The 25,056-nt window shown below is 41.8% G+C and overlaps 1 protein-coding gene across 1 annotated transcript; it reads right to left on the bottom strand.

Annotated features, from left to right (window-relative positions):
• Positions 1 to 717: 717 nt before the first annotated feature.
• On the bottom strand, positions 718 to 17,002 carry LOC133082985 (ubiquitin-like modifier-activating enzyme 1). The gene is given in 27 exon segments (XM_061179648.1): positions 718 to 931; positions 1,090 to 1,190; positions 1,295 to 1,396; positions 1,681 to 1,872; positions 1,991 to 2,083; positions 2,315 to 2,403; positions 3,887 to 4,073; positions 4,197 to 4,271; positions 4,932 to 4,973; positions 4,975 to 5,128; positions 5,350 to 5,414; positions 7,310 to 7,506; positions 7,629 to 7,737; positions 7,739 to 7,795; positions 9,732 to 9,887; positions 10,219 to 10,299; positions 10,391 to 10,495; positions 10,615 to 10,791; positions 10,915 to 11,061; positions 11,150 to 11,247; positions 13,118 to 13,251; positions 13,367 to 13,456; positions 13,688 to 13,795; positions 14,441 to 14,574; positions 14,669 to 14,837; positions 14,941 to 14,999; positions 16,918 to 17,002. Coding segments are annotated over 26 exon segments (3,054 nt in total). The 5' UTR covers positions 14,997 to 14,999; positions 16,918 to 17,002; the 3' UTR covers positions 718 to 795.
• Between the last annotated feature and the right edge of the window lie 8,054 nt (positions 17,003 to 25,056).

Below are 25,056 nucleotides of genomic sequence, written 5' to 3'. Positions count from 1 at the left end.
TTCCACTACGTTGCAAGGGGTGTAGCATCTCCTTTTGAGTTCTGGACGTGTCTTAGAAAATCAGCGTCCAATGTGCAGAAAGCTGGTCTAGCTACAGGGGAAAGCAGGGAGAATCTGGTTAGCGGGCAAGAAGGCAGATGGACAGGGCAGGAATATAGGTGAAAAACACATACCTATGGATGACTTCCTTTTACAGTGGGATTCCACCACTACAAATATAAAAGTAGCTGTGGGTGAGGGGGAGTTGAGAAATGACCCATGGAGCTATCTAGCAATACCCAACGTGTCCTCTTTTGGAAGAAAAAGTTGCTGATCGCCCTGTGCTACGCGGCTGCTTCCCACTAGCCATCCATTGTACACTTGGTAGTGTATATATGTCTATGCCACTCTCTCACTTCTATTTCTTTTTAAACAGAGAGGACAAAGGAAAAAATAGCAAACCCATGATTTACCAGAACAGTTGGATTTAATCTTTTCTCATAAGCTTGGAGGTGAGGCAAATTCCATGCTGGTGCGGAGGGGCTGAGCCTTTTGTATTATCACCTGAACCTACAGAGCTAAAGAAAGGCTGGTCTTTCCCGCAGACAACAGGGTGCGGGCCTTTGACAAAAGAAGGATATGACACACTTGGATTAATAACTCTTTATTAAGAATTCCAACTCCAAACAGTAGATAGCAGCAACAACAACAACAAAAAGTTCTCAAAAGAACTTAAGGCTCAGCTTTTGCCACAACTCTAAGAGAAACGGAAATAGATTGACTTGACTGAGAATGAGGTAGATGGGTGTAGAGGGATCAGCGAACGGTGTATCGTACATAGGGGACCTCCACATCCTCGCCGCTCTCATCCTTGCAGCACAGCTCAAGCACCAGTGCTTGAACGTGGTGTCCCAGCTGTCGCTTTGATACTCGTCTCACTATTGCTGTCACCCTGGGGTGAGGAAAAAGAGGGTCAGGGAAGTAGAAAGTGAGGAAAGGACTTACGGAGACAAATAAAGTAAGGAGAACAGTGAACATGAGTTGCATAGCTAGCTGATGCTTCCCACCCCAGGCAGGACCTGTTTCTGCTTGCCCACTGGCCCAACTCACGGCTGATTCAACCGTTCCTTGAGCTTGCTTGCTGTCATGAAAAAGGAGTAGAGCATGGATACACCTTGGGACAGCATGGTGATCTCTAACTTGTGCTCTGTCTGCAGAGGGTGGGAAGGAGGAGGGGCAACAGTGTCACTGGGATGGACAGTACCAGTAACCTGGGCAACCACCACCACAGGTGCAGTGAGTGAAGGGGCCTTACCTTAAAGTAGTCAAGGAACTGCTTGAGGGTCATCTCTTCACCATTAGGCTTCAGCCCCTGTAACTCAAAGTGATCCCACAATGTCCACTGCTGGTTATAGTACTGTGGGACAAAGCACAGAGTAAATCACAAAGAGTGAAAAGGGGGCAAGCCCAGATCACATGCTCCTCTTTCTTTCACGAACGTGCCAGTTCCATTCCTACTGTGCACAGGTTCAAACAATGAACAAAGGATACACAAAATTAAAGAAAGCCTCTCACCTGGTATGACGAAAACTAGAGCCAGTTCTACGGAGATAAGATGCACACAACCTCTACCCCGCCCCCACACACAGCGTCACTCACTGATGGGTAACACCAAAGGTTTCTATAAAAGCAAGCCCTTACCTGGTGATGGTGTGGGGCAAGGGGCTCAGAGAAGCTGAAAAAGGGCAGGGCCAAGCTGATGAAGCTGTTCTTATAGGACTCAAGCTGTTGGTGTCCCTGCACCACCTTGTACCGCTCCAGACATGCAAGGCCAACCATAGCTGCTGTGGTTGTGGCAATGGCTGGAATGATCTTCCCTGCAATCAACTTGCTCTGTAACACAGAAGGTGATGAGCAGAGGTAGTTGTTAGAGACGTTCAAGGTCTACAGAAGAGGTCAAATGTGGCAGACTCAAAGTTGGAAAGGGGTGCAAGGTTAGGTCTATTGTTGCCTTATGCCGGTCTGCAGGGGGAATGTTATAGTTCTCCGCCCGGAGATTGGATGCAGCCACAATGAAATCCATATGAAAGTTGCTGTCATCATCCTATTGTGAGTGGAGACAGAGGAAGAACAGGAGAGACAGAGTTAAAGGAACAAAAGGTTTCCTGGATACTGGGGACTGGGGTATATTCACCTCAATTACCTGCCAGACCAGCCAAATACTGGCCCAGACCACAAAAGATAATTGGGCCATGTGGCAGGCCTGTAATCCCCACAAAAGCTTAGGATGGCTCAGCCCATCCTCCTACACTGTAGAAGCTCCCCATCACAGCACCTTCTCAAAGTTGATGGGGTACATCTTGAACCCAGGGAGGCTCTCTGGGCTGGGCAGCATGGCCTTGAGCTCCTGCAGGCGGTTATCATCTGCAGAAAGGGAGGCAGTACATGTTAGTCCTTAGATACATGTTAGATCCCAGGCCAGGGTCTGAGGTGAAAGCAGGAGTCCAGGGTGGGGCAGAGATGTTCAGGCAGATAAAGGATTTGAAAAGGAGACACATCGTGGGAAAGAGTAAAAGGAAGGGGGAAAGATGGGGCAGAAAACACCTCAGAAAAGAAAAAGGCAGACAGGTGTGTGGGACATGGAGATATATCTAGAGCCACTGAGGGAAAGAGATAAAGCCACTAAGAAAGGATGTAGACAGCAGCACTAATCATAACAGATAGGCGGTGAAAGCAACAGAAGTTGTTCACTGATGAATGAGTGGATAGAAAAACGTGATCTATCCATCCAATGAAATATTAAGCCTTAAAATATTAAGCCTTAAAATCCATTCAATGAAATATTAAGCCTTCCAAAATGGAAGTCTACTATATTTAAAGATGGTTAAGATGGTAAATCTTTTGTGTTTCTTACCACAATTTTTAAAAAAAGGATGTCAATGAGAACATACTGAAAAAGAAAGACATAGCGAGAGAAGGGGAGACATGAAGGAAGATATAAGGGAAAACAGGAGACAGAGGGATAAAAGATACAGAAAGGGGCATTGGGGGAAAATGCACAGACAGGAAAGAAGAGAGTAATATGAAATGGGATAAACCTGAGAAAATTTGAAGAGGGAGACCAAGGGGAATAAAGGTGAAGATTAAGAGAATGTACAGAGAATGAGAAAGTACAAAATACCTGAAAGGGAGACAGGTAGGGAGATATATAAAGAAAATATACAAAGAGGAACATGAGAGAGTAGGTATTTGGGAAGGGAAATGCGGGAGATATATGAGGAGGGGAGAGATATACAGATGAAGAAATTGAAGGATATATACAAAGAAGATAAAACGTACTGGAAGACTTACAGAGCATGAGACAGGATAGGGGAGAGGGAGGGAAATTTGAGTTGGTGGGTAGTTATAGATGGAGAGATGAGGAGGGCTATCTTGAGAGGGAGATGAGGAAAGATATATGGAGGTTAAAAACAGGGTAAAGATGCATACCAAAGGAAGGTGGGGAGGTGGATGAGGAGATCTATAATGAAATGAACCAGGGAAGAAATCAAGGCAGAGAGACTACTGGTAAAGATCATATCCATTTGTCCCTGCACACAACCACAAAAAGAAACAGAGGAAAGAACAAAACAAAGCAAACACACACACACAGAAAAGAGACGGACAACTGGTGCACCTGAGAGAGAAAGGGTGGGAAGAACAAAGTAGTAGCGCATCAGAGAATTTGCCTCAACCAACCAACCTTATTTTAAATTGGAAGAAGCAAGGACCAAAGGACAGTGTGGATAAATCTCAGGCCTGAGATCTCAGAGCAGAGCCAGTGGCAAAACACAAGTACAGAGGAGGCTTGCATAGATAGGTGATAAGTAGGATGCTAGCTCTAGGCCAACTAGTTAAACACCCTCACCAACACAGGAAGGGGTCTGCAGCTCCTGGTCAGAAACATGCATCTTGACACCAGACTTCGGGGTGAACTCAGGGACCTGCACAGACCGAATGAGTATGGTCACAGCAGCTCGGTCCTGAGAGCCCCTCAGCCCACAGGTCTGGGCAAACAGGTTGGCAGCAGCTCTCACGTAGTCCAGATGCAGGGGCTAAGAGAAGGCAAGGTATGGAGGGGTAAGCCTATCAGTACTCACCTAAGGAGCCGCAGCCTCCTTCCCATCCACGTACCCACATTTTACCCGACTGTAGGGGACCCGAGGGAGGAGACTTACATTGCTGACATCAAAGATGAGCGGGTGTGGGCAGCGTTTAGGCCCAGACCAGAAAGGGGCTCCTGAGCTCGTAAGCTAGGAAAACAGAAAGATTGGGGGCAGTGGGACCTGAGAGGAGAGGTCTTTCTGATAATTGTGACTCCTCATTTTCAAGCCCGGAAGTCCCAACTTAGTATCGCTGGGCACTCACTTTGTGCCAGACGCAGAGCTATTTATGAAACTTTTATGGATTGCCAGGCATGTACTAACATAATATTTATTAACTTAATAAATATCAATTAGCCCTCATAAAACTCTCATGCTATTAGGTCACCATTATTCCTACTTCCTACATGAGGATACTGAGGTACAGATAGGGAATACATGATTATTAGTCCCAATATCAAATGCAGTTGAGACTTGAACCCACCTCGGTCCTGTGCTCTTAACACCAAAATTTCTCTTCTACAATCTCTATAGCCCTGACTGGGAATCTGGAATGACTCAACTCATATCTAAGGGAACTAGGTACCAAGTATCTTGCTTGAGAGACTAGGGACGGGCAGGTAGAGGACAGGGGTCGGGAGGAATAGGTCTTAGACTTCAAAAATCACTCGCTTAATCATTTTATGAGATCTCTGGGACTTGGTGGGCTTGCCACAACTGGATTAACTGCAATGAATCATGTCAAAAGCGTGTAGCAAGCCGTTTCCAGTAAGCCTATTCTGACAAATGGACCCCACAAGAGTGTAATACCAGGCTCGAGGGAAAGTTGTGCAGCAGCTGTCTGATGTTGTTGGGAGTACTGGGTGTGCCAGTGGTAGTAAGCCCAGGTCACACAGTCAGCCCATGTATATGGCCGCTGAAGCACCAGGCTGCGCTGCACAGCCTCCAGCACCTCCAGGGGTTGGGTGCCTGCCAGGTGCAGTGTTCTCTCCACAAACGTTGAATCTCTATCAAGAATTAGAGGGGACACAAACTCCGAATTACACAGTGATCCCAGAGTGAGCTTAACTCCATGAAAAGTCAGTCCTGACTCCCAAAGTTATAAGGCCCAAGGAATCATCAGTTTATTCGAAAAGTAGGCCAGGTCCTAAGTGTTACACTGGTTACACAATGCTTGGACTGACAGGCAGGAGACAGGGTGACTGAGGATTTGGACAGAATTACTCACATTAGGTACTGGTTGACGTTTTCTGCTGTCTGCTTGAAGAGACCTTCAAACTCATCCCGAGCCCAATGCAGACAGAGCAAATAAACACTACGTGGATTATGGGAAACAAATAAGTTTCTGTAGGCATTAGGAAGACCATCAGGAAATACAGCAAATAGGAAGAGCATGGCTGCTATGGGAGAACAGAGGAAAGAAGCCCTCCCAATGTGACTCCTCAAACTTGTCAAGCCCCCACCACTTCAATTTAAAAACCAATGATCTTAATCTGGGCAGAGGTTAATACACAAGTGTAGGGACTTCCCTGGTGGTCCAGTGGTAAAGAATCTGCCTTCCAATGAGGGGACATGGGTTCGATCCCTGGTTGGGGAACTAAGATCCCACATGCTGCGGGGCAACTATGCCCGTGTGCTACAACAAAAGAACCCACAACGAAGATCCAGCATGTCGCAACTAAGACCTGACACAGCGAAAAATAAATAAATAAAATTTAAAAATATTAAAAAAAAAATACGCAAGTGTACATCCATGCAGAATTTATTAAGATGCACACCTTACCCTAGGTATGTCATGCCTCAATAAAAGAAAAAGTTCACACCAAGTATAAAACATGAATGATCTCTATGCAGGTTCTGGGGACTGGGCAGAAAGTAAGATAGAGGTTTGCCCCCTGAGAATTAGGAGGTCGATAAATAGTCACTGGTGAAGTGATCTGGAGCATCTTGATGCTGGAAATCCAGGTTCAAATGCCAGCTCTGCCACAGTTTTGTGACCATGAGGTATATCTTTACTCGTGTATCCTCATTTCAAAAACATACACTGTAACAGTAAAACTACACCTCATGGAGTTAATATGAAATAAGTACACACGTGTATATTTAAAGCTTAGTTTGAAAGTCACAAGGACATATTAAGTGTAAATGCTTTACAGAAGTCCTGTGAGAGTTACTACTGTCATTCCAATTTTACAGATAAGGAATCTGAAGCATGAAGAGGTTAAGTCCAAGGGCACGTAGTGTATTTGTTTTAAAAGCCTTTTTATTGGCCTTTCTGCATGCTGGGTACAGAGAAACACAGTAATAGAACCATAACCTAGTAGAGGTTTTATATATATAGAAATGAACACACACACACAAACACATCTCTCTCTCCATCTCTCTGTATCTACACACACACACACACACACACACATACGCACACACACCCACACACACCCCCACACACCAACATGGGATGTATGGACAGGGAGAAAGACACATACTGAACTGAGTCCACAAGTATAAACTCATCCATTCTGGAAGGAAAAGTGACAGACTGAACTGTTACTGCTCATTTTCTTCCTATGCCCATACTTCCTAAACATAGCCTCAAAGACTGCATTAAGAATCATTTTGATAAAATGATGGTTATTTGTGGTTTGAAAGGGGACTGTAACTAGGGCTAAGTTCTGAGGGCCAGTTAATGGGGTGCTTTTACTTTGTCAATCTACATGATGGGTATGCTGTTTTGTATGTATGTGTACCATATAAACACAACTATGCTGACAAGCTATCAAACATATTTTGGGAAACAATTAGAAAATTAGTCCTAAATATGGACTTACTATTAGAGATATTTAAATAACTAGCAGAGATGATATTAAGTTAATTTTGTTCAACAAGAAAATAGTATCCTCTATACAAAGAAACATATCCTCACTTTTTAGATATACACTTCTTACATAAAGTATTTTACATGGTATAAATAATACTTCCCTGTATGTTTCCAAAATAAAAATTTCAAGTTAAAAAAACGTCATTTTGAAAAGCTTAGGCTGCTAGGTTTAAAGTGAGTGAAGGATAGTTAAAGAGAGGGCAGATGTTACATACACTGAGGCTTCATCATCTGAATAACAGGAGTTTGGTATCTGAGACACTGTCCAGGTACCTATCTGTTCCACCTTTCTCCCTGCAAGGCTGATCACCTGCAAAGTGTGCTCGATGGCATTCGGGAAGTTCTTCAGTGTGCAGATGGGGATGGACTTCTCAGGAGGGTCCTGGCTGGAGCTGTATGACTCTGTCAGGAAGGGGATAACCACTTGCACATTACCCTTGGTACCCAGTGTGCCTGACTCCAGAAGTGGCTTACGGCAGTACACACAGCAGCAGTCCACATACGTGTCTGTGAGAAAGCTGCAGCAGGCGAGGGTGGGGAAAATAACATCAGGATAGGACACGGTGACACACACTCCCTAAAACACACACATTACTCTCCCCTCATCCTCACCCACCCCCAAAACTCACGGGCATCCACATTGTCCAGGGCATTGGCCACACCATCCAGGTTTTGGAAGAAGTTATCATCATACACATGCTCTGTGTCAGGGCCCACACAGTTCTGATGGCTCATCACCCATGATGTGTGGATTTACCTGGCTCACAGCTGCAGCAGCTGTATCAGACTTCAATTTCTGGGTGGGGATGGAGAAACAGAACGGCCATTCATATAATCACCCAACAAAACTTTACAGAGCTGTTCTGAAAATTGATTTATGTAATGATGCACAAGACCTAGGCTCTGAGGTCAGGAGGCTCTGTGGTCTATGACAAATGCCACACAGCTTGGGCTGGGACAAATGGGGAATGGGGTGAATAAAAAAGGAAAACAGTGATACAATAGGAGACAATGGGTTGAATATCTGCTCTTTTGTCTACCGAACATCCATTGTTTTTTTTAGTTACTAGCACTCAGAGTTGGAGTGCATTCACCCAAAGAAAACCAAGGTCCTCTGAACTTACAAAAACAAAAAGGATCCTCTGAAAGTCCAAGTCAGATCACATTCCTTTCCTTCTCAAAACCCTCTCCTGATTCCCACTTTCACTAAGGGTAAAATGAGCTGGTCCCTATTACTTTTACAACCTTCTCTCTTACCATGGTCTGTCTCTGTCTCTATTCCTTAAACACAGCAGGCATATTCCAACCTCAGGGTTTTGCTCACACTGTTACCTTCACCTGACATACTCTTCCCTGAGATTTCTTCCTCTTCTCGTATATCATCTTTAATTCTCTGTGGAAATACCACCTTTCCAATGAGGATTTCCTTTACCACACTGCAAACCACCCTCTCATGGCACTTCCAATTCTTTATCTTGTTTTTCATTCTTGCCCCTACACAGTGTTTTTCACCTTCTAATGTTCTAACCACATACTGTGCTGTTGTATTTATTATTTGCTGTAGCAGTTGTCCAAAATAACGATCTTAAAAAGAGGTTTTTTTTTTTTTTTATGTGATGCACAGCTATCAAGATTTCCTACATTAGACATTTAAACTCAGAAAATTTTAAAATATTATTACTCCATTTAAAAATGGGAATAATTCCATTATATAGTACAAACATTATGAAAAAAAACTCCAATACAAAACTTTAATGACAGGAGTCAAACTGTATTTACAGTTTTGCAAATTTGTTTTAAGTTATATAATATCTTAGAAGATAGCTGAATTTTCATTATCTACTGCATTTAATCTATTACATGTTTTGCTTGAAAGATGTAAGGGACATCCAGCCTTACAGAAAAATGTTTCAATAACATTTTCAGATGAATGTTGATATTTTTTAAAAAATACATCAAAACTTGACAAGTGATAGTACTTTAAAGTTTAGTTGCAAGGTGAAATTCTGAATCCACATCAATACCCACTGGCTTTCTCTGTATTTTGAATGGTTCTTTACTTCATGCACAATTCTGTACCATCATGAATTGGTCTGGTCATTTGGAAAATACTGTGTCTTTGGGTTAGGGACAGCCTCCTAAAGTAGAGTGGAAAATTACCCTTTCACCTGATAAAATGAGGATAAAAAGGACATAATGTCTTAGTATTCTTAAAACAGTTGTGATCTTTTGGACTTGAGGAAAGAGTGCTGTCAACCTCCACCGCATTTGAGAATCTCTCATTTACTATGTCTTCTCACTAGACAAAGGCAGAAACCTTTCTTTTGCTATCTTATATATTCTAACTACTTAAGTATTACCTAGTATTTGCATCATAAAATGAAAGGAAAGATAAACAGTGAGCAGGCAAAAGTAACACTGAGCTTTACAGAAGACTTCCCAGATAGATCCCTCCATAACCTAGCTTCTGTAGTTCCACATTAGCCGTAACCAAAAAGCAAAGGAAAAAAAATGGGTGGGGACACGTGTAAACTCACAAATGAAAGATGTAATAAGTTCTCAATAAATATCTGCTGGAAGAAAGACTGAATGGTAGAGAAAGAGAAATACGGGAAGAACTGAAGGAAAGAGAGAAACAAAAAAGTCCTAAGGCAGTAAGACAGATAACAAGAAAAAGACAGGAGAAAAGTGAGAAACAAAGCTCAACCACTTACCATGTCCATTCCACTCACCTTGACATCCCAAGGCCGGAACAGAAACTGTCGATTCAGATTGGATTTTTCTATGGTGTCCATGTCTGTAATGGTGATTGCCCCGCCCTCCCCGCAGCCTAGCCCTATCATGGCAAAGTTCTTGAGCAGCTCACAGCCAATGGCCCCTGCACCCACCTGGGAGGTGGCCAAGAAGAGAGACAGAAGATGGTTAGAGTCACTGGGGTAACAAAGCCACTCATCAGTCCTCACTCCCCCTGGAGACGGCAAGAGAGGGTAAGAGGATCTACTACTGCATATTTAAGTCCCAGGGCCAAAAAAATCCATGGTCATCTAAGGAAAGAGGCACAAGACCAGGGAATAAAGGACCTGGTATGAAGAAAATGCAAAAGGGATGAGATGAGGGTACAACCAAACACCCTCCCTTGTAAGCCAAGAGGAGACTCCAGAAGAGGTGGCCAGAGGCTAGGGGACATAAAGGTAGCTTTTGACCAAAAGGATCTCTCACCAAGAAGTATCTCTGCTTGCCCAGCTTCTCTTGCAGGCCGGAGCCAAATACAGCCACCTGCCCATCGTAACGGTTCCGGCACTGAGTCACGTGAAGGGAAGAGAGGGTTAGAGAAAAGGAACCTTAAAAAGAACCACAACAATGCCTTCTCCATGGGCCCCCAATCACATACTGGAAGGCACTTGTCCTCTGTAAAGGCCTCTTTGTCCTCAGGGAGACACTAAACGGCATCAAAGTACAGCCACTGCATAACAGGCATAAACTTTCCAGAGCAGGCCTGAGGAGGGGGTAAGAAAGAGGAAATGATCACTGGTTAATCAGAGCTGGACAGCAAGTAGCAGAGCCAGGAAGGAACCTGGCCCACTCCCAGCACTGTCCTTCTCCACTCGCACTGACCTTCATAACCTCCTGGGCAGCCACGCCCCCAGTGAAGGAATTTATGGGTGCCAGATCCCCAGCAGCCACATAAGCCAGCTTCCGGATGAGGTCTTCATCCAGACTGCTTTGCTGCACTGCTGGCAGAGCTTGAGCATTCACAGCCTGTGCTAGGGTCACCAGTTCTGTTGCATCCTCCTGGAAGGAGAAAAAGAACAATCACACCACTGTGGGGAGAGGGAGAGGTAGAAAAACTAAATAGATGAAGAGGCATAGTGGAGCTTTGGTTCAAGGACCTGGCTGGCTTGCCCACCCATCTACCTCATTGTGGGGCCGAGGGGGCTGGCCATGCTGAGCACAGAACTGGTGCAGGGCCTGGAAGCCAATGTGCAGCTGTGGAGGGCGAGAATACTAGGCAAAATCTGTTATCACAAAGTCTGGCACTGCCAGTGAAGTGGGCAAGGATTTCTGTGGAGAGCAAGATATCAGAACCAAAAAAAGTAAAACACGTAGAGATGCCTGGAACCCTACAGCACACCCTCCTGCTCATACTCACAAAGCTTATCTTCTTAGTTACTTTGACCTGACTGACAACGCCTCCACAGATATAGTCACAGAAATTGGAGCTATCACAGATACTAAAGGCGTAGGGACCTGGGGGATGAAAAGAATGAAGGGTTATCTGTCAATTCATTCCCTCCCAAGATCAACAGCACTATCAAAACAAGAATGGGAAAACCTCCCACTCTCTTCCTCCCCCAACCCCCTCCCCCATACAGTGGGAGTTTGGAGTTAACAGATGTAAACTATTATATATAGAATGGATAAACAACAAGGTCCTACTGTAGAGCACGCAGAACTCTATTCAGTATCCTGAGATAAACCATCATGGAAAAGAATATGAAAAAGAATGTGTATATAGATAACTGAGTCACTTTGCTGTAAAGCAAAGAGTAGCACAACATTAAACATTAAATCAACTATCCTTCAATTAAGAAATAAAAATAAGGTATAGTGCATCATAAAAAAAAACCAACAAAAACACAATGCTGATTTCTTCAGACAGCACAGGTATGCTATGCCTAAATGCCACTCTAGAGAAAAAGTAAGCCCTGAGACGATCCAATGGCAACTACATAATTTCTCTAGAACAAACTCAAAAATGTTAAAGGAACACAAAACGCAACTCCAAAAAGCTAACATTCACAATTACCTTCCATCCATCAAAACTTACCAGAACATGGATCTGTGGCTTTAGTTTTCATCAAATTTGTAAATTTTTGGCCATTATTTCTTCAAAAACTCTTTCAGCCCACACCTTTGTTGGGAATTTCTTTGACATGTGAAATATATGTATAATAGTTGTTTTAATGTTCTTGACCAGTGATTTTACATAACAGATGTGATTAACAAATTAACACACAAGAAAAAATTAGGAGATTTAACAAAGTAGAAGAAACTACCCGAAATACAACAAAGAGGCGGGGAAAAAGACAAAAAAGTCCAGTGGCCTAATATACATGTAATTGGAGTTCTGGAAAGAGATAATGGGGTGGCAGTGAGCTGCGAAAGTAATATTTTGAAAAAAACTATGGCCAGAAATTTTCCCAATTTGATAAAACTATAAACCCATAGTTAATATAAATTTAATAAACTGCAAAAGAGACACGGAGAAAACTATACTAATGTGTATCATAATTCCATTGATTAAGATCAGTGATAGAGACAAGCACATTAAATACAGAAAAACAAGGATAAGAATAGCAGACTTCCTGTGGAAAACAAGGCAGGAAAGACAATAGAGCAATATCTTTAAAGCAATGAAATCTAAAATGCTACACTCTGTAAAAACATCTTTCAAAAACACAGGCAAAATGAAATTTCAAGCATTAAAACGCTAAAAGAATCACCACCAGCAGACCCCAATCCACAACATATGTTAAAGGTTTTCTTTGGCAGAAGAAAAATGGCATCAGATGCAAATCTAGAGCCACAGAAAAGTATACTGGAAATGGTGATATGTGGGTAAAAATAAACTTTCTTAAATCTTTTCAACAGTATAACTGTGAAGTCAAAAATAATGTATTGAGAAGTTTATGACATAAAATATACAATGACAGCAAATGGTGAACCAGAAAGTGGAAATATTTTGTTGTAAGTTTTTCTTTAATATGTGCGGTGATGAAGTATTACTTAGAGATTGTTATACTATACACTCTAAAACAGTTTAAAAAAAAAAAAAAAGAGATATAGTCAATGGGCCAAAAAATAATAATGGAATCAAATACTAGTGGTATAAACCTTTTCTGCCTGTAGCTCAGTTCACATGTCTTTATTAAGGCTACCTGGACACACCTCTTCTAAGTCTCAAGTCAGATTTCAGAGAGGCATCTCCTCTTGGACTTTGGTACAAGTCAAGACTACAGATATGTGTCACCTCTTGGGCTGTGGGTCAGCCCACACCACAGGGACAATTCTCTGTTTGATCTGGGCAACCATTTCTTGCCCCCCAGTCTTGGCATACCCAGGACTTTGATCTCTAGGGGACTGATGCCATTGAGTTCATTCATGCCCTGAACTTCTGTGAAGGAGACGAAGTCACCGCTCTCAGACCCGTGTCGGGCCTCATCCAGGCAGCTTACAACACCAGGGTTGTCCCGGTTGGAAGAGAAGTAAAGAAAGCCTCAGAGGTAGGATCAGGGTACCAGGAGCATAAAGGAGGACTATGGCTACCCACATGCCTGCCAGAACCCCTGGGGCCAATCTCCTTACCTTGGTAACCATAGAAATCATAGCACTGAGAGGCTGTTCCCCATTGGAGTCCGTCAGGATCATCTCCTCTCCAAAGTCACAGAACAACTGCCTGTAAAAGGAGACAACAGGAATGCTGCCTGAGACCCTTAGACACAGCGAATACTTCCTAAGAAAGCTTAGCCATCACTGCTGGCAATCAGTGCTCATGCCAACTGGGGAGAGGTGAACATGGAGAATGGAAAACCTGGTGGGCTGAGAGTAGCATTACGGCACTGGGAGCCAGGGGGTCTTAGCCTGGGCTTGGAAGGAGCTGGGGATAAAGGAAGAAGCAGGCACTCACCCAAACAGACCCCGAGTGTCTGCCACCACCAGCTTGATTCCATGGCTGTGACAAAACTCACCCACCCGCAGCTGGTCCTCCAAAGGAGAGTTGGTAAGGACCACCACCGGTAACAAGAAGGAAGCTCATGCAAAGGGACTGGCACTGGGGTGAAGGGAAATAAGAAAATAAAGGAGAAAGGCAGGCCAGGGGTTGGCAGAATGTCAGGACTAACGCTTACTGGTTCAGACCTTTTCTACAAATATTTACAAAGTATGTGTGTCATACTCAGTGAGGGTAAAACTCAATGAAGAGCAATATGAAACCCCAGACTATGACAAGAAAAGTAAAGCAGTATTAGGAGGACAGAATTTGAAGACAACTAATTCACTTATTTGAAAAACACCCATTCCTGCCTGCCTACAACCCTGCATGTCCTGGGAGTCAAACAATGAGTCACAGTCTGTTCCCAGTTAAAGTTTGGGTTTATCCCCAAATCCTACACTCATTTGCTTCAATTCTCAAATAAAACAAAAGAACAAAAGAACAAAGCAAAGCCTGCTCGGCGATGATTTGTAGGGCATCTTTGAATTCCCTTCCTTATTCACCAGGATAAGTTCCTACTGCTGCATCAGGAGTTCCAGTGCCCAAGTTCTCTGGGAAACCCCAGCGCAAGCACCCACAGGGTGGTCCATTAAATAAATACTGAACAAACCAACCAGGAAAAGGATCTAAGAGTGTAAGTCAGGAGGCAGGGTGATGCTGCAAAGTACCTGGAAACCACTAAGGACGTCATCAACAAGGGCCCCAGTGTAGGTGGTGACGGGCACATAGCTGTTGAGTTCAGCAAGGCGGGGCTGTGATGCCTCAGCCCGGTTCTTACCGATGTCCTCCTCCCTTAGGTAGAACTACAAGAAGGTACAAGAAGGAAAGAAGTGAAGTGAATGCAGACACCAGGGGGTTTGGTGCTTGGGCAAGGGGAAGGGATCCAGGAAGAGGTACCTGGGATGAGAGGTCAGCCCACTGGGCAGTGCCCTGGTCATGGAGGGTGGCAGCTTTGACCCCACCAAGGATGATATTCTTCGCAATCTCCACCCCTAGGCCCCGAAGGCCCGACACCAGCACACTGGCTGTCTGGAGATGCTTCATAGCCTCATGGCCCAGGACATACCTGCCAGATTTGAAGGAGACTCTGGGTCAGGGCTTGGCCCACCCAACTCTATCCTCTCTGTGCCCCTCTCCTCCTTCACACTCCCAGGCTCAGCCAAACTCACAGCTGCCGGGAGTAAAGACCCTCATCTACGTCCGTTGCACTGCCTGTTTTTGGCATTCCCTAGGAATGGAGGGGAAAAAAGCTTCAGCAAGACAGCAAAAAAACGCTTAAATAAGAGGTACTTTCCCACCAACCACAATACCATCCCACCTCCAAGATTTAGGGAAAAGACACTCATGTTGGTTGGTTCTGGTGGCACTTTGAACATTACAGAACATGCAGAAGGGCAATTAGAACTTGGTTTTGGATCAGGTCCAGACATACAACGTTTCTTCGATCGTGGCAAAGTGGACATCTTTAGAAAAAGGGTCAGAGGTGAGCCAGATACGGGGAGGCTTTTCTGTTTTGTTAGTGGTAACGCTGGTGGAGAGAAGGACTTAAGTACTAGCATCCTCATTTCAAGAACAGAAACATGAAGACATGCTAGGTACTAGAGCTACTCTGAGAGGGAGGAAAGAGGAGGCTGAGCTCAGACAGCTGATATTCCCTAGGAATGGAGGATAAAAAGTTTCAGGAAGATAACAGGCTAAAAGACTGAGTGAGCAGACACTGGCTAGATTGTGAGTCTGGCTGGGCTTCTGTGACTAATGATGCAGAGCACCATGCAGGCTGAACAGATGCTGAGAAGGGGATCTAGTATGATGGAAGCGTGCTGGGGGAGGGGTTGTATAATAATGATATAGGGGCCTATGAGGCTGAAAGCAGACGTTGAGGGCTTCTGAATGAAGATATTGGCAACTTGAAAGGCCCTAGGGGAGACTATAAGGCAAGATGTGGAGTAACAGGATCTTAAAAGAAGGTAGGAAAACCTGTTTGCTTTTGAATGCACAGGTAGAGCCCTGGGCAAGACTGTGAAGGTGAGTCTCTGATTAGGGTGGTTAGAGCCAAAATCTGAAAGGGTCTATCAAAACCTGGTGCAGTGACGGGGGACTGGGAAGCGATGTCTGGCAGATTATGTATCTGAAGAATTCCTACCTGGTATCTGGTCCCTTGGGAGCTTCTGAGGGAAGTTACTTGGGATTATCTGGAAAGAATTCTGAGACGATGAAAAAGGGGGGTATTTTCTAACAGCAGATATTGGGTTAGTAGTAAAGCATTTTAGTGAAGGACAAAGTTGGATTCGGAGGTGTTTTTGATGGCAAATGCTAAAATGGAGTTTGGGAAGGTCGACGACTAAGTAGAAATTCTGGGTGTAGGGACATTTCTTGAAGATGCCATAGAAAGGAAGGTCTTTAACGGCAGGTAATAAAGGTCTTTAAAGGGAAATGCTAAAAAAATTTTTTTTAAGTAGAAATGCTGCGTACAGAGTGATCTCTGACAGATGCGGCTACCAGGGTGAGATGTGAGGAAGGGGTCTCTGAGAACGAGTCAGGGTCTGTGGTATTCCATAGTGGTGTACTTTTTTAGCTCTGAAAGGTGATTAGGAGGAGGAAAAAAGGGAGTGAAGTGTGAGTAAAGATGTTAGAGAAAGGTCTCTTTTAGGGAAATGAGACGGAAACAGACCTTGACAGGGCTCCGGTTCCCCTTGGAAGCTGTGAGGATAGTAATTTTGGTTTAAGGTCTTCCATGTAATACATTGACTGGGAATATTGAATCTGGTGCTATAACATGCTAGATCTGTGAGGGAATAAGGTTCTTGGCTAGATATGTTGGACCCGAGACTCTACAGGTAGGAACTGGGCCTCTGGAGCCCTGAGGTCAGATTCCAGAACACAAGGAAGAAAGAGTAACGTCGGCCCCGCCCCAGCATCCGCCCCTATGCCGTCTCTTCAGCCCAGTTAGCCACCTCCAAGACCCTCCCGAAAACCCTGCCCGGGGAGAGGTGCCGAGAAAGGCCGTTTGTTACAAATGCCCGTTCCCAGGGTCGCTCCGCCGCCAACTCCAAGTGGAGCCGAAGCCAAGCCCGGCCACCGCCCTCTTTTTACTCCTCCTCCCCCGCCGACTGGCTGGAGGAGAGCTGCAGCCGCCGCAGCCTTACCCTCTTCCACTGACCACGTCTCCTTTACCTCAACCGCCGAGATAAAGCGGCGGCCGCTGAGCCGGAAGCCCAAACAAAAAGTTTGGTCCTACTCGCCGTCGCACCGGTAGTGAATCACTGGTGACGTCAGCAGCCCTTGTGTGACTCATTACGTGTGCTGCCGGCAGAAGGAAAACAGCTCCATCTAGTGGCTGCATTCAGTAAAATGGGTATAAACTGAAACACGCATAGTTACATCACTGAATCCCTCTGAGGGAAGACAGCAAGCTAGAGAAGTCAAGACTTTTGGTCTCGAATTATACAAGACTCTAGGTGTTAACGGCCTGAGTGGAAGTCCGTGCCGAAAGAGACTTGCAACAGAGGCATATGAAACCAAACGGGTGCTAAAGTTTCCCGGAACTGCTTATGGTTCTTTTTAACAGCACATATTTTAAGCATTTAAAATTTCTACCCTGCCACCTGAGCGCTCTGATTTCCATTACCACTCTTGAACTTAATAAGTGACTAGGGACCAATGCCTCACTGTCCTCTTCTATACAACTGTGATAACAGCAGCCACCTGATATGGTCGATATGTTATGAAATTTGAAATGTTACGTACATGGAAATAAGATTAAATGAATAATCACTATTGCGTAAAAAGTTTACAGCAATGCTGTCTATGCCCTAAACACTAAATGTTAAGTTTAAATATTAACGTAAAATTTATATGTTAATACATGTTTTTCCTATTAATATGAAATTGATTATGGGTGAGGATATACCCAGGCACCAGAGAAACCTCCATTTGGGGACATGATTTCATAATGAGGCCTTGAAACACCCTTCCAGAGTGATCCTGAAAGCATAATGCTAATGTTACCAGTGCCCATGAAATAAGAAAAACACAGTACCAAGTCATCATAGGCACCACCATTTAACAAACCTCCTGATACACAATAAGCACCCAATGCATTTCTATGGAATAATGATAAGATATGACATTAACTGTTTGCTAATATACAGTACACCTGTGTCTCTGACATTCCGCCACTGGCATGCTCAGAAAAACATCTGGTAGAGTACACTGTAAAAAGATCTGGTCCCATGCTTTTATTTGTGGAAATTTTGATTACTAATCCAACCTCTTTGTTACAGGTCTATTCAGATTTTCTAGTTTTTTACTTAGTTTTAGTCACTCTGTTTTTCTAGTAATTTGACTATTTCATATAGTCAAAAGTAATGTCCAAGCGAATTCCTAACAATTCTCTTTATTTCTGTATGGTTTCATAGCAATTTTATCTTATTCATTCAGGTTTCGGTAATTGAGTCATCTCTCTCTCTCTCTCTCTTTGTTTTTTCAGTCAACCTAAGGTTTTTCAGTTTTAATAATCTTGTCAAAGAACCAACTTTTGGTTTTTGTTGATTTTCTTTACTCTTTTTCTATTTATATTATTTTATTTATTTTCATACTAACCTTTATTATTTTCCTCTTTCGCTTTGCTTTGGGGTTAGATTTTTTTTCCAGTTTCTGAACCCTTTCTTCCTTTTTATGTAGGCTTGCATATATGTGTGTGTGTGTATATGTATATATGTGTATATATACATATACACACACACACACACATATATTCCTCTGGGTTCTGCTTTTGCCGTATCCCATGTTTTGGTATGTTGTGTTTTCATTTTCATTCACTTCAGAGTATTTTCCAATATCCCTTGGACACTCTTTGACTCATTGATTACTTAGGAATGTGCTGTTTAGTTTCCACATATTTACAAGTTTTCACAATTTCCTCCCATTATTGATTTCCCATTATTCATTCCTTTGTGGTCAGAGAGCATATTTGGTGTGATTTAAATTATTGACACTTGTTTTATGGCCTAACGTAAAGTCTATCCTGGAGAACATTCCTAGTTCACTTGAAAGGAGAGTGTATTCTTCTGTCCTTGGGAGGAATTTTCTGTACATGTCTGTTAAGTCCACTTGGTTTATATTATAGTGTTGTTTAGGCCTTCTCTTCCCTTGGTGATCTTATGTTCTGTCATTTATTTGGATATACTGTTGAACCTATTTATTTCTCTCTCAAATTCTGTCAGTTTTTGATTCAGGTATCTGGAACTGTTTTGTTAGGTGAGCATATGTTTATAATTCTTACGTATTTCAACAGATTTACCCCTTTATCAATAATATATTATTAATCTAATACAATAATATAGTAATATATACTGTCATTTGTCTCATAAAATTTTTTATTTAAAATCTGTTTTGTCTGCCATTAGTATAGTCACTATAGCTCTTTTTTGGTTATTGTTTGCATGAAACTTTTCTTTGCAACTTTTTACTTAAAATCTATTTGTTTCACTCTAAGATTTGTCTCTTTGACAACATGTAGTTGGTCATGCTTTTAAAAAATCCATACTGCCATTCTGCTTTTTAATTGGACATCTTCTAGTGTACCATTTTTATGGTTATTTGTTATTGCTTTTACTATATACATTTTAGAGTCATTTTATTAGTGGTTGCTCTGGAGTTAGGTTGTTATAAATTAAACTGACAGTTTCTAACAATCTAGCTCAGATTAATACCAACTTAATTTCAAAATAAGAATTTTTGCTTTTATGTAGTTTATCCCCCTTTTTCATGTGTTGTTTTTATCATAAATTACATCTTTATACACTTTATACATCAGCACCAATTAATAATTTTTTTTCCTATGGAGTTGTGTTTTAAATCTGGTAAGAGAAAAAAAGTAACTGCATTAGTTTACTATTGTTGCTGTAACACATTTCCAGAAATTCAGTGGTTTAAAACATTACAAATTGTTCTCTTGCAATCCTAAATGTTAGAAGTCCCAAATCCGTTTTACTGGGCTAAAGTCAACATGTTGGCAGGACGGGGTCCTTCTGGAGGCTCTACTGGGATAATACATTTCCTTGCCCTTTTTTGCTTAGTGGTTGCCAGTATTCCTAGGCTAGTAACCCCTTCTACTATCTTCAAATACATCACTTCATTATCTACTTCTGTCATCACACTGGCTTCTCCTCTGACTCTGACATCTCCTGCATTCCTCTTATAAGAAACATTTTGATTAGATCCACCCAAGATAACCCAAGACAATTTCCCATCTGAAGACTCTAATTTAATCATATATGCAAAGCTTTTCTGCATAAAATAACATACATGTCCTGGGGATTAACATGTGGGCATATTTTGGGACTATTATTCAGACTACAATCATACAAATAAAAAATTCGTTTAAATTATCCTCTGTATATACCTATATAATTACTTTTACTGTTGTTCTTTCTTTCTCTGGATTTGAGTTAACATCAAAGGGTCTTTCATTTTAGTTTGGACTCCCTCCAGGAATTATCTCATCTTGTACGGCAGATAGCAATAAATCCTCTCCGTTTTTTGTTTTGTCCTCATTTTCAAAAGATGGTTTTGCTGGATATAAAATTCTTGGTTGACAGTTTTTGTTTTTGTTTTTTTCTTTTAGCACTATGAATGTCATCCAAGTGTCCTCTGCCCTGCATGGTTTCTGATGAGAAATCTTTGTTTTTGGTCTAATTGAGGATCTCTTACATGTGATGGGTTGCTTCACAGTGCTTTCACAATTCTCTCTTGGTTTTTGGCTTTCAGTAGTTTGATTATAATATGTCTTGGTATGGATCTCTTTGAGTTTATCCTGCTTTGAGTTTGTCTAGCTGGTTGAATCTGTATGTGGATGTTTTGCATCAAATTCGGGATGTTTCTTGGCATTACTTCTTCAAATTTTCTTTCTGCTCCTATAATTATTTTGGCAACTCCCCAGGGTAAAGTTAATTTGCACTGGGTGAGCTCGAAATTATGTCAAATACAGACAGTCTTGCAAATGGAGTCTTCCAAGGAACACCTCAGACACATCAGATAACGACAAATCTTTGGAGGTGAGGTTCTGAAAGAATTCTCACTTTGTTCTACTCCTTCTGGTGGCTACTGGGATGCAAAAGGAATGCATGCTATTTCAAAGTGTACCATTATTAAGTTGGAAAAAGCAGGATGGGATTGGGACAATTTAGTCTCTAGAGCTTGCTGATCTTACCAAGATTCAGTCTAGAGTTTGCTGACCTTACCAAGATTCAGTCATTTTTAAACACATAAATACTCCCCTAGTTCCTCTAAAAATTTGTCAGTTTCCAGAGTTCTGAAAAAGTTGAGTCACAACTTTGTAGTTTTGTAATGGAGAGAATTTTTGGAGGGCCTTACTCTATCATTTTCTGACATAACTCATTAGCTGTCCTTCCTTAGGAAGAAACAAAGGTTTTTTTGTGTTTCAGCTCAAAGGTGAGCCAAGAGAAGTGTTGGACCCTCACAGTAATTCTTTCCATGATTACTAGCTGTGTGACCTGAAGACAGGCACCTCACCTCTCTGGGCCATCTATAAAATGAGGATAATAATTGTAACTTACCCCAGTGGTAGAGTTTAAATGACTAAATATGAATAAAGTGCTTAAAAAAGAGTGTGACACACGGTAAGTACTACCTAATTAACATTAGTAGTTGGAGTACTATTAAATTGCTTGGTGTATTATGACACCTGATAAAGACTTACATTCCCCACACTGTAAAGTTCATGTAAGTATTTGCTGTTCTTCTTAGCCTCACCTTCATACCACCAATGGATGCTGCAAAAATATTGCCTGTGATCACACAGCTGGCAAAGAACAATGCTGGATTTTTAATTTAGAACCTTTGCAGGTAACTGACATACTGGACCGGAAGGCTTTTCCCTCCTCATATACAGAAGTATCTACTCCTTCACTAGATGCAAGGCTCCAAACTCTATAACCTGTTAGGGGAATCTATACGTGGTTTATGTACATGAATGAGCAAAGACCATACTCTTCATGACACATGTACAACTGTCCTAAAAAAAGGCTCTCTATATTGGGACTATACTCTCCCTCATGAATAACCAATTCATATAGTTAGGTACGATTATATCTGTGTCCCTTCAGCACAATTGTCCTTTCTCCTTTCCTGATAAGAAGGGCCCCATATCTTCATGAATGGTGAATAAAGCTATAGCAAATGAAGTCCTAATGGTACCCTGTTTCTCAGCAAGATCCTAGTTGACTAGGCTCCAGTATCCCTTCTTAGCCTAAGTTGAAGAATATCCTTGCAAAAAAAGTGAGCGCCGATGCATCCAATCTTATTGACCCAGGTCCCCAAATGCTTGAAGGACCCTATAATGGAACCTGGGTCACAAAGGCCATTTTGGCAAGCTCCCAACACTTTTACTAGGACCCTTACTTAAACAATCTTCCTCAAATCCTGCCTTGATTAGAAATCTCAAATTTTACCCAAATCCACCTCCCTTTGGAGAACACTGCAAATACCGTGTGCTATCGAAACATGGACACCAAAGACCACCCCCCAAATATTCCTGAGCCCTATTGCAAAAGGGTATGCCCCCAAAGAGACTTCCAAATCCCTCCCCTCAGTCCCTATACACTACCTCCTTTAGGTCCCCTCCAAAATAGACATCCCCTAAATGGCGCCTTGTCCATAGACCCAAAGGCATACCTCAGGGGATACCTGAAGTTTAGATCCCTTCTACAAATGATGTGTAGGCTTTTAGAGACCCTGAACTCCTGCTGACTCCCTGAACTGAGCAGAAGGTGAACTTTCTGTTGGTGATAAGACAGAGCACCTGAGCAGCAGCTAATGCTGTCACCCTCTAAAACATGGATTTGGTTTCAGCCAAGTTCTAAACATGAAGCCAAAGAGGACCTCAGTGGCTGAATTGTCTCATAATGCCTACCACCAAAAAGGGACCTCAACCTGGGTTCCCCTTCAGACCTACCCATTTTCATAGGCCGTGGTCCCTTCTGGGTATTACACTCCTCCTGAAGTATCTGACGGGGGATTCAAAGTGTTTTGGAAGAGAGGAGAGCCTAGGAGATGTGAAGAGGGAAACAGGCATAAAGATTTCTCAATCGCATTATATCACAACAGTGCCTTTAATTAAAAATGTCCCTGTTTCATGTAGCCATATTCTAAATGAGGTGACAAGCAAAACAAATAAATAAAACATAATTAAAATATAAATTATTTTTTCATTAAATGTTAAGCAGGAAAACCTATGTATACATTATTACAATATATAGCATACACTTTTTGTATACAACATAAATTTATATGTATTTCTATTTACATGTATTTTTATGTTTAAAAATTATGTATGTTCATATTTGTTATTTATGTATTAATGTTAACATATATTTAAGTTTTTGTGTGTGTATGCACACACTAACCATGGAAGAAACAGAAAAGGTATGAGTGATGTGAGGGAACAATTTGGAACTCTCAAAAAACGTAATTCTGTGGGAAGCCATTTCTGCTGGAGGGAAGAGATGGTGCAAGACATAGTGATAGAGAAGCAAAATTAGTGTCAGTAAACGTGAATATTTTTAGAAATAATTTGAAGTGATTATTATTTTTAAAATCTTTACTCTCACTTAAAATCTAAGGTAGGTAATTTTGCTATATATTGCCAATTTGTCCTCTATAGGAGTGCCATCAGGGTACATTCCTGTTTGTGACAGCCTTGTCAATAGTTAAGCTTTTAGTTTTTGCCAATTTGATAAACGAAAATTATTATCTTAAAGTAGTGTTATTTTGCATTTTTCCTATGAAGAGTGAAGTTGGACATCTCCCTACATTTAAAGACCACGAATGTTTTCCTTCTTTTGTAAATACAAATCATGTTCTTTGTCCAATTGAATTGCTTATATTATTAGTGCCTTTTTGGAGTTTTTTACCAATACATTTTATAAACTAGCCCCTTTTCAGGAATTTTTAAAAGAGAATACTCATAACGTAGTTATGCTATGTTCTTTTATCCTTTTCAGATTTGATTATAAGCATCTACTAGAGTGTCAGACTCTGTTTTAGGGAATGGTGTAATAGCAGTAAACAGCATTTAGTCCCCAAAACCTAACCACAGCCTATGCAGCAACAAATCCAGAAGTCAAACTATAACGTTATGTCAACTATCCAAGGGAGCCTAACCAAAGCCTCTGCAGAAATCTGCCCAAAGAGCCTAAAAAACCTCCAGATCAACCATCCGAGCAAACCACATACTGTGCAGCATCAATCCAGGGAACCTAACCAAAACCTATGTATCAAGCAGCCTAGGAGGCCAAACTGCAATCTCTGAGTGAACCACAAGAAGGTTGCTAACTACAGAGGCACCTGTAGAAATTAGCACAGTGAACTGAAATTATTAAAGCTAGCCAATCCTAAGCCTTCTTTCCCTGCCTCACCCACTTCTTAAAAGGAATTTCCATTCAATAAAAGATCTCCCCCTGTTTTCTCCTCACTCCTTCTGTCTCCTGATGAACCCTGCTACCTCTCTATGTGGCCCACCATGGCATGGTGTGCCCATCCTCCTGGTAACTATGAGAAGACGCTCTTTTCAACTGATTTCATCTCCTGACCTGTGGCCTCAACAATAATAAAACCCACATTAAAACAATTGGTGCAGCAAGCAGGGTGGTTTGGTTTCAGATTGAAATGATATGCCACTAGACTGTTTATCTTACAAACTGGTTCCGCCACACAGCAGTGGCAGCCTGGGAAGCATTGTGCTTCATGCAGATGTTGCTAATATTGAGATCAGGGAGCTGGCTGTGCCATTCCAGGGAGAGACTGCTGTCTAGAGACAGGCAAACAGAATTTTTCCTATCCCCTTTTTCCTTTAATCAGCCATAGACAGAAAAACTTCAAAATCTTGGCTTCAGGTGGCTAAAAGCCTAAAATAAATATTTTAAAAAGGGAAAAACAAACTCTAGATACAAAACAACCCTGATGCAACCCTAAAGAAAAAAAAAGGTAAATAAATAAATTATATGCTGACATGTATATAATATATCTTATATAATAATATAAATGTACACTAAGTTACAATAACTAAACTAAAAGAAAGATCCATAATTTGACAAAATTGGAAATCCAAATTTACATAACAAAATTTATATAGTAAAATACGTATATAACAAATTATATATAAGTATATTAAAAATTTCTTATATACTAAAGTAATTCATATAAGAAAACAAAAGGGCAATTTTGCGCCTCTGTAGCATAGGTTCTAAATTAATAATACTGTA

Source organism: Eubalaena glacialis, unplaced genomic scaffold, assembly GCF_028564815.1.
Source record: "Eubalaena glacialis isolate mEubGla1 unplaced genomic scaffold, mEubGla1.1.hap2.+ XY H_2, whole genome shotgun sequence".
In the NCBI taxonomy this organism is placed as follows: Eukaryota; Metazoa; Chordata; class Mammalia; order Artiodactyla; family Balaenidae; genus Eubalaena; species Eubalaena glacialis.
This window is presented reverse-complemented; position numbering and strand designations above follow the sequence as displayed.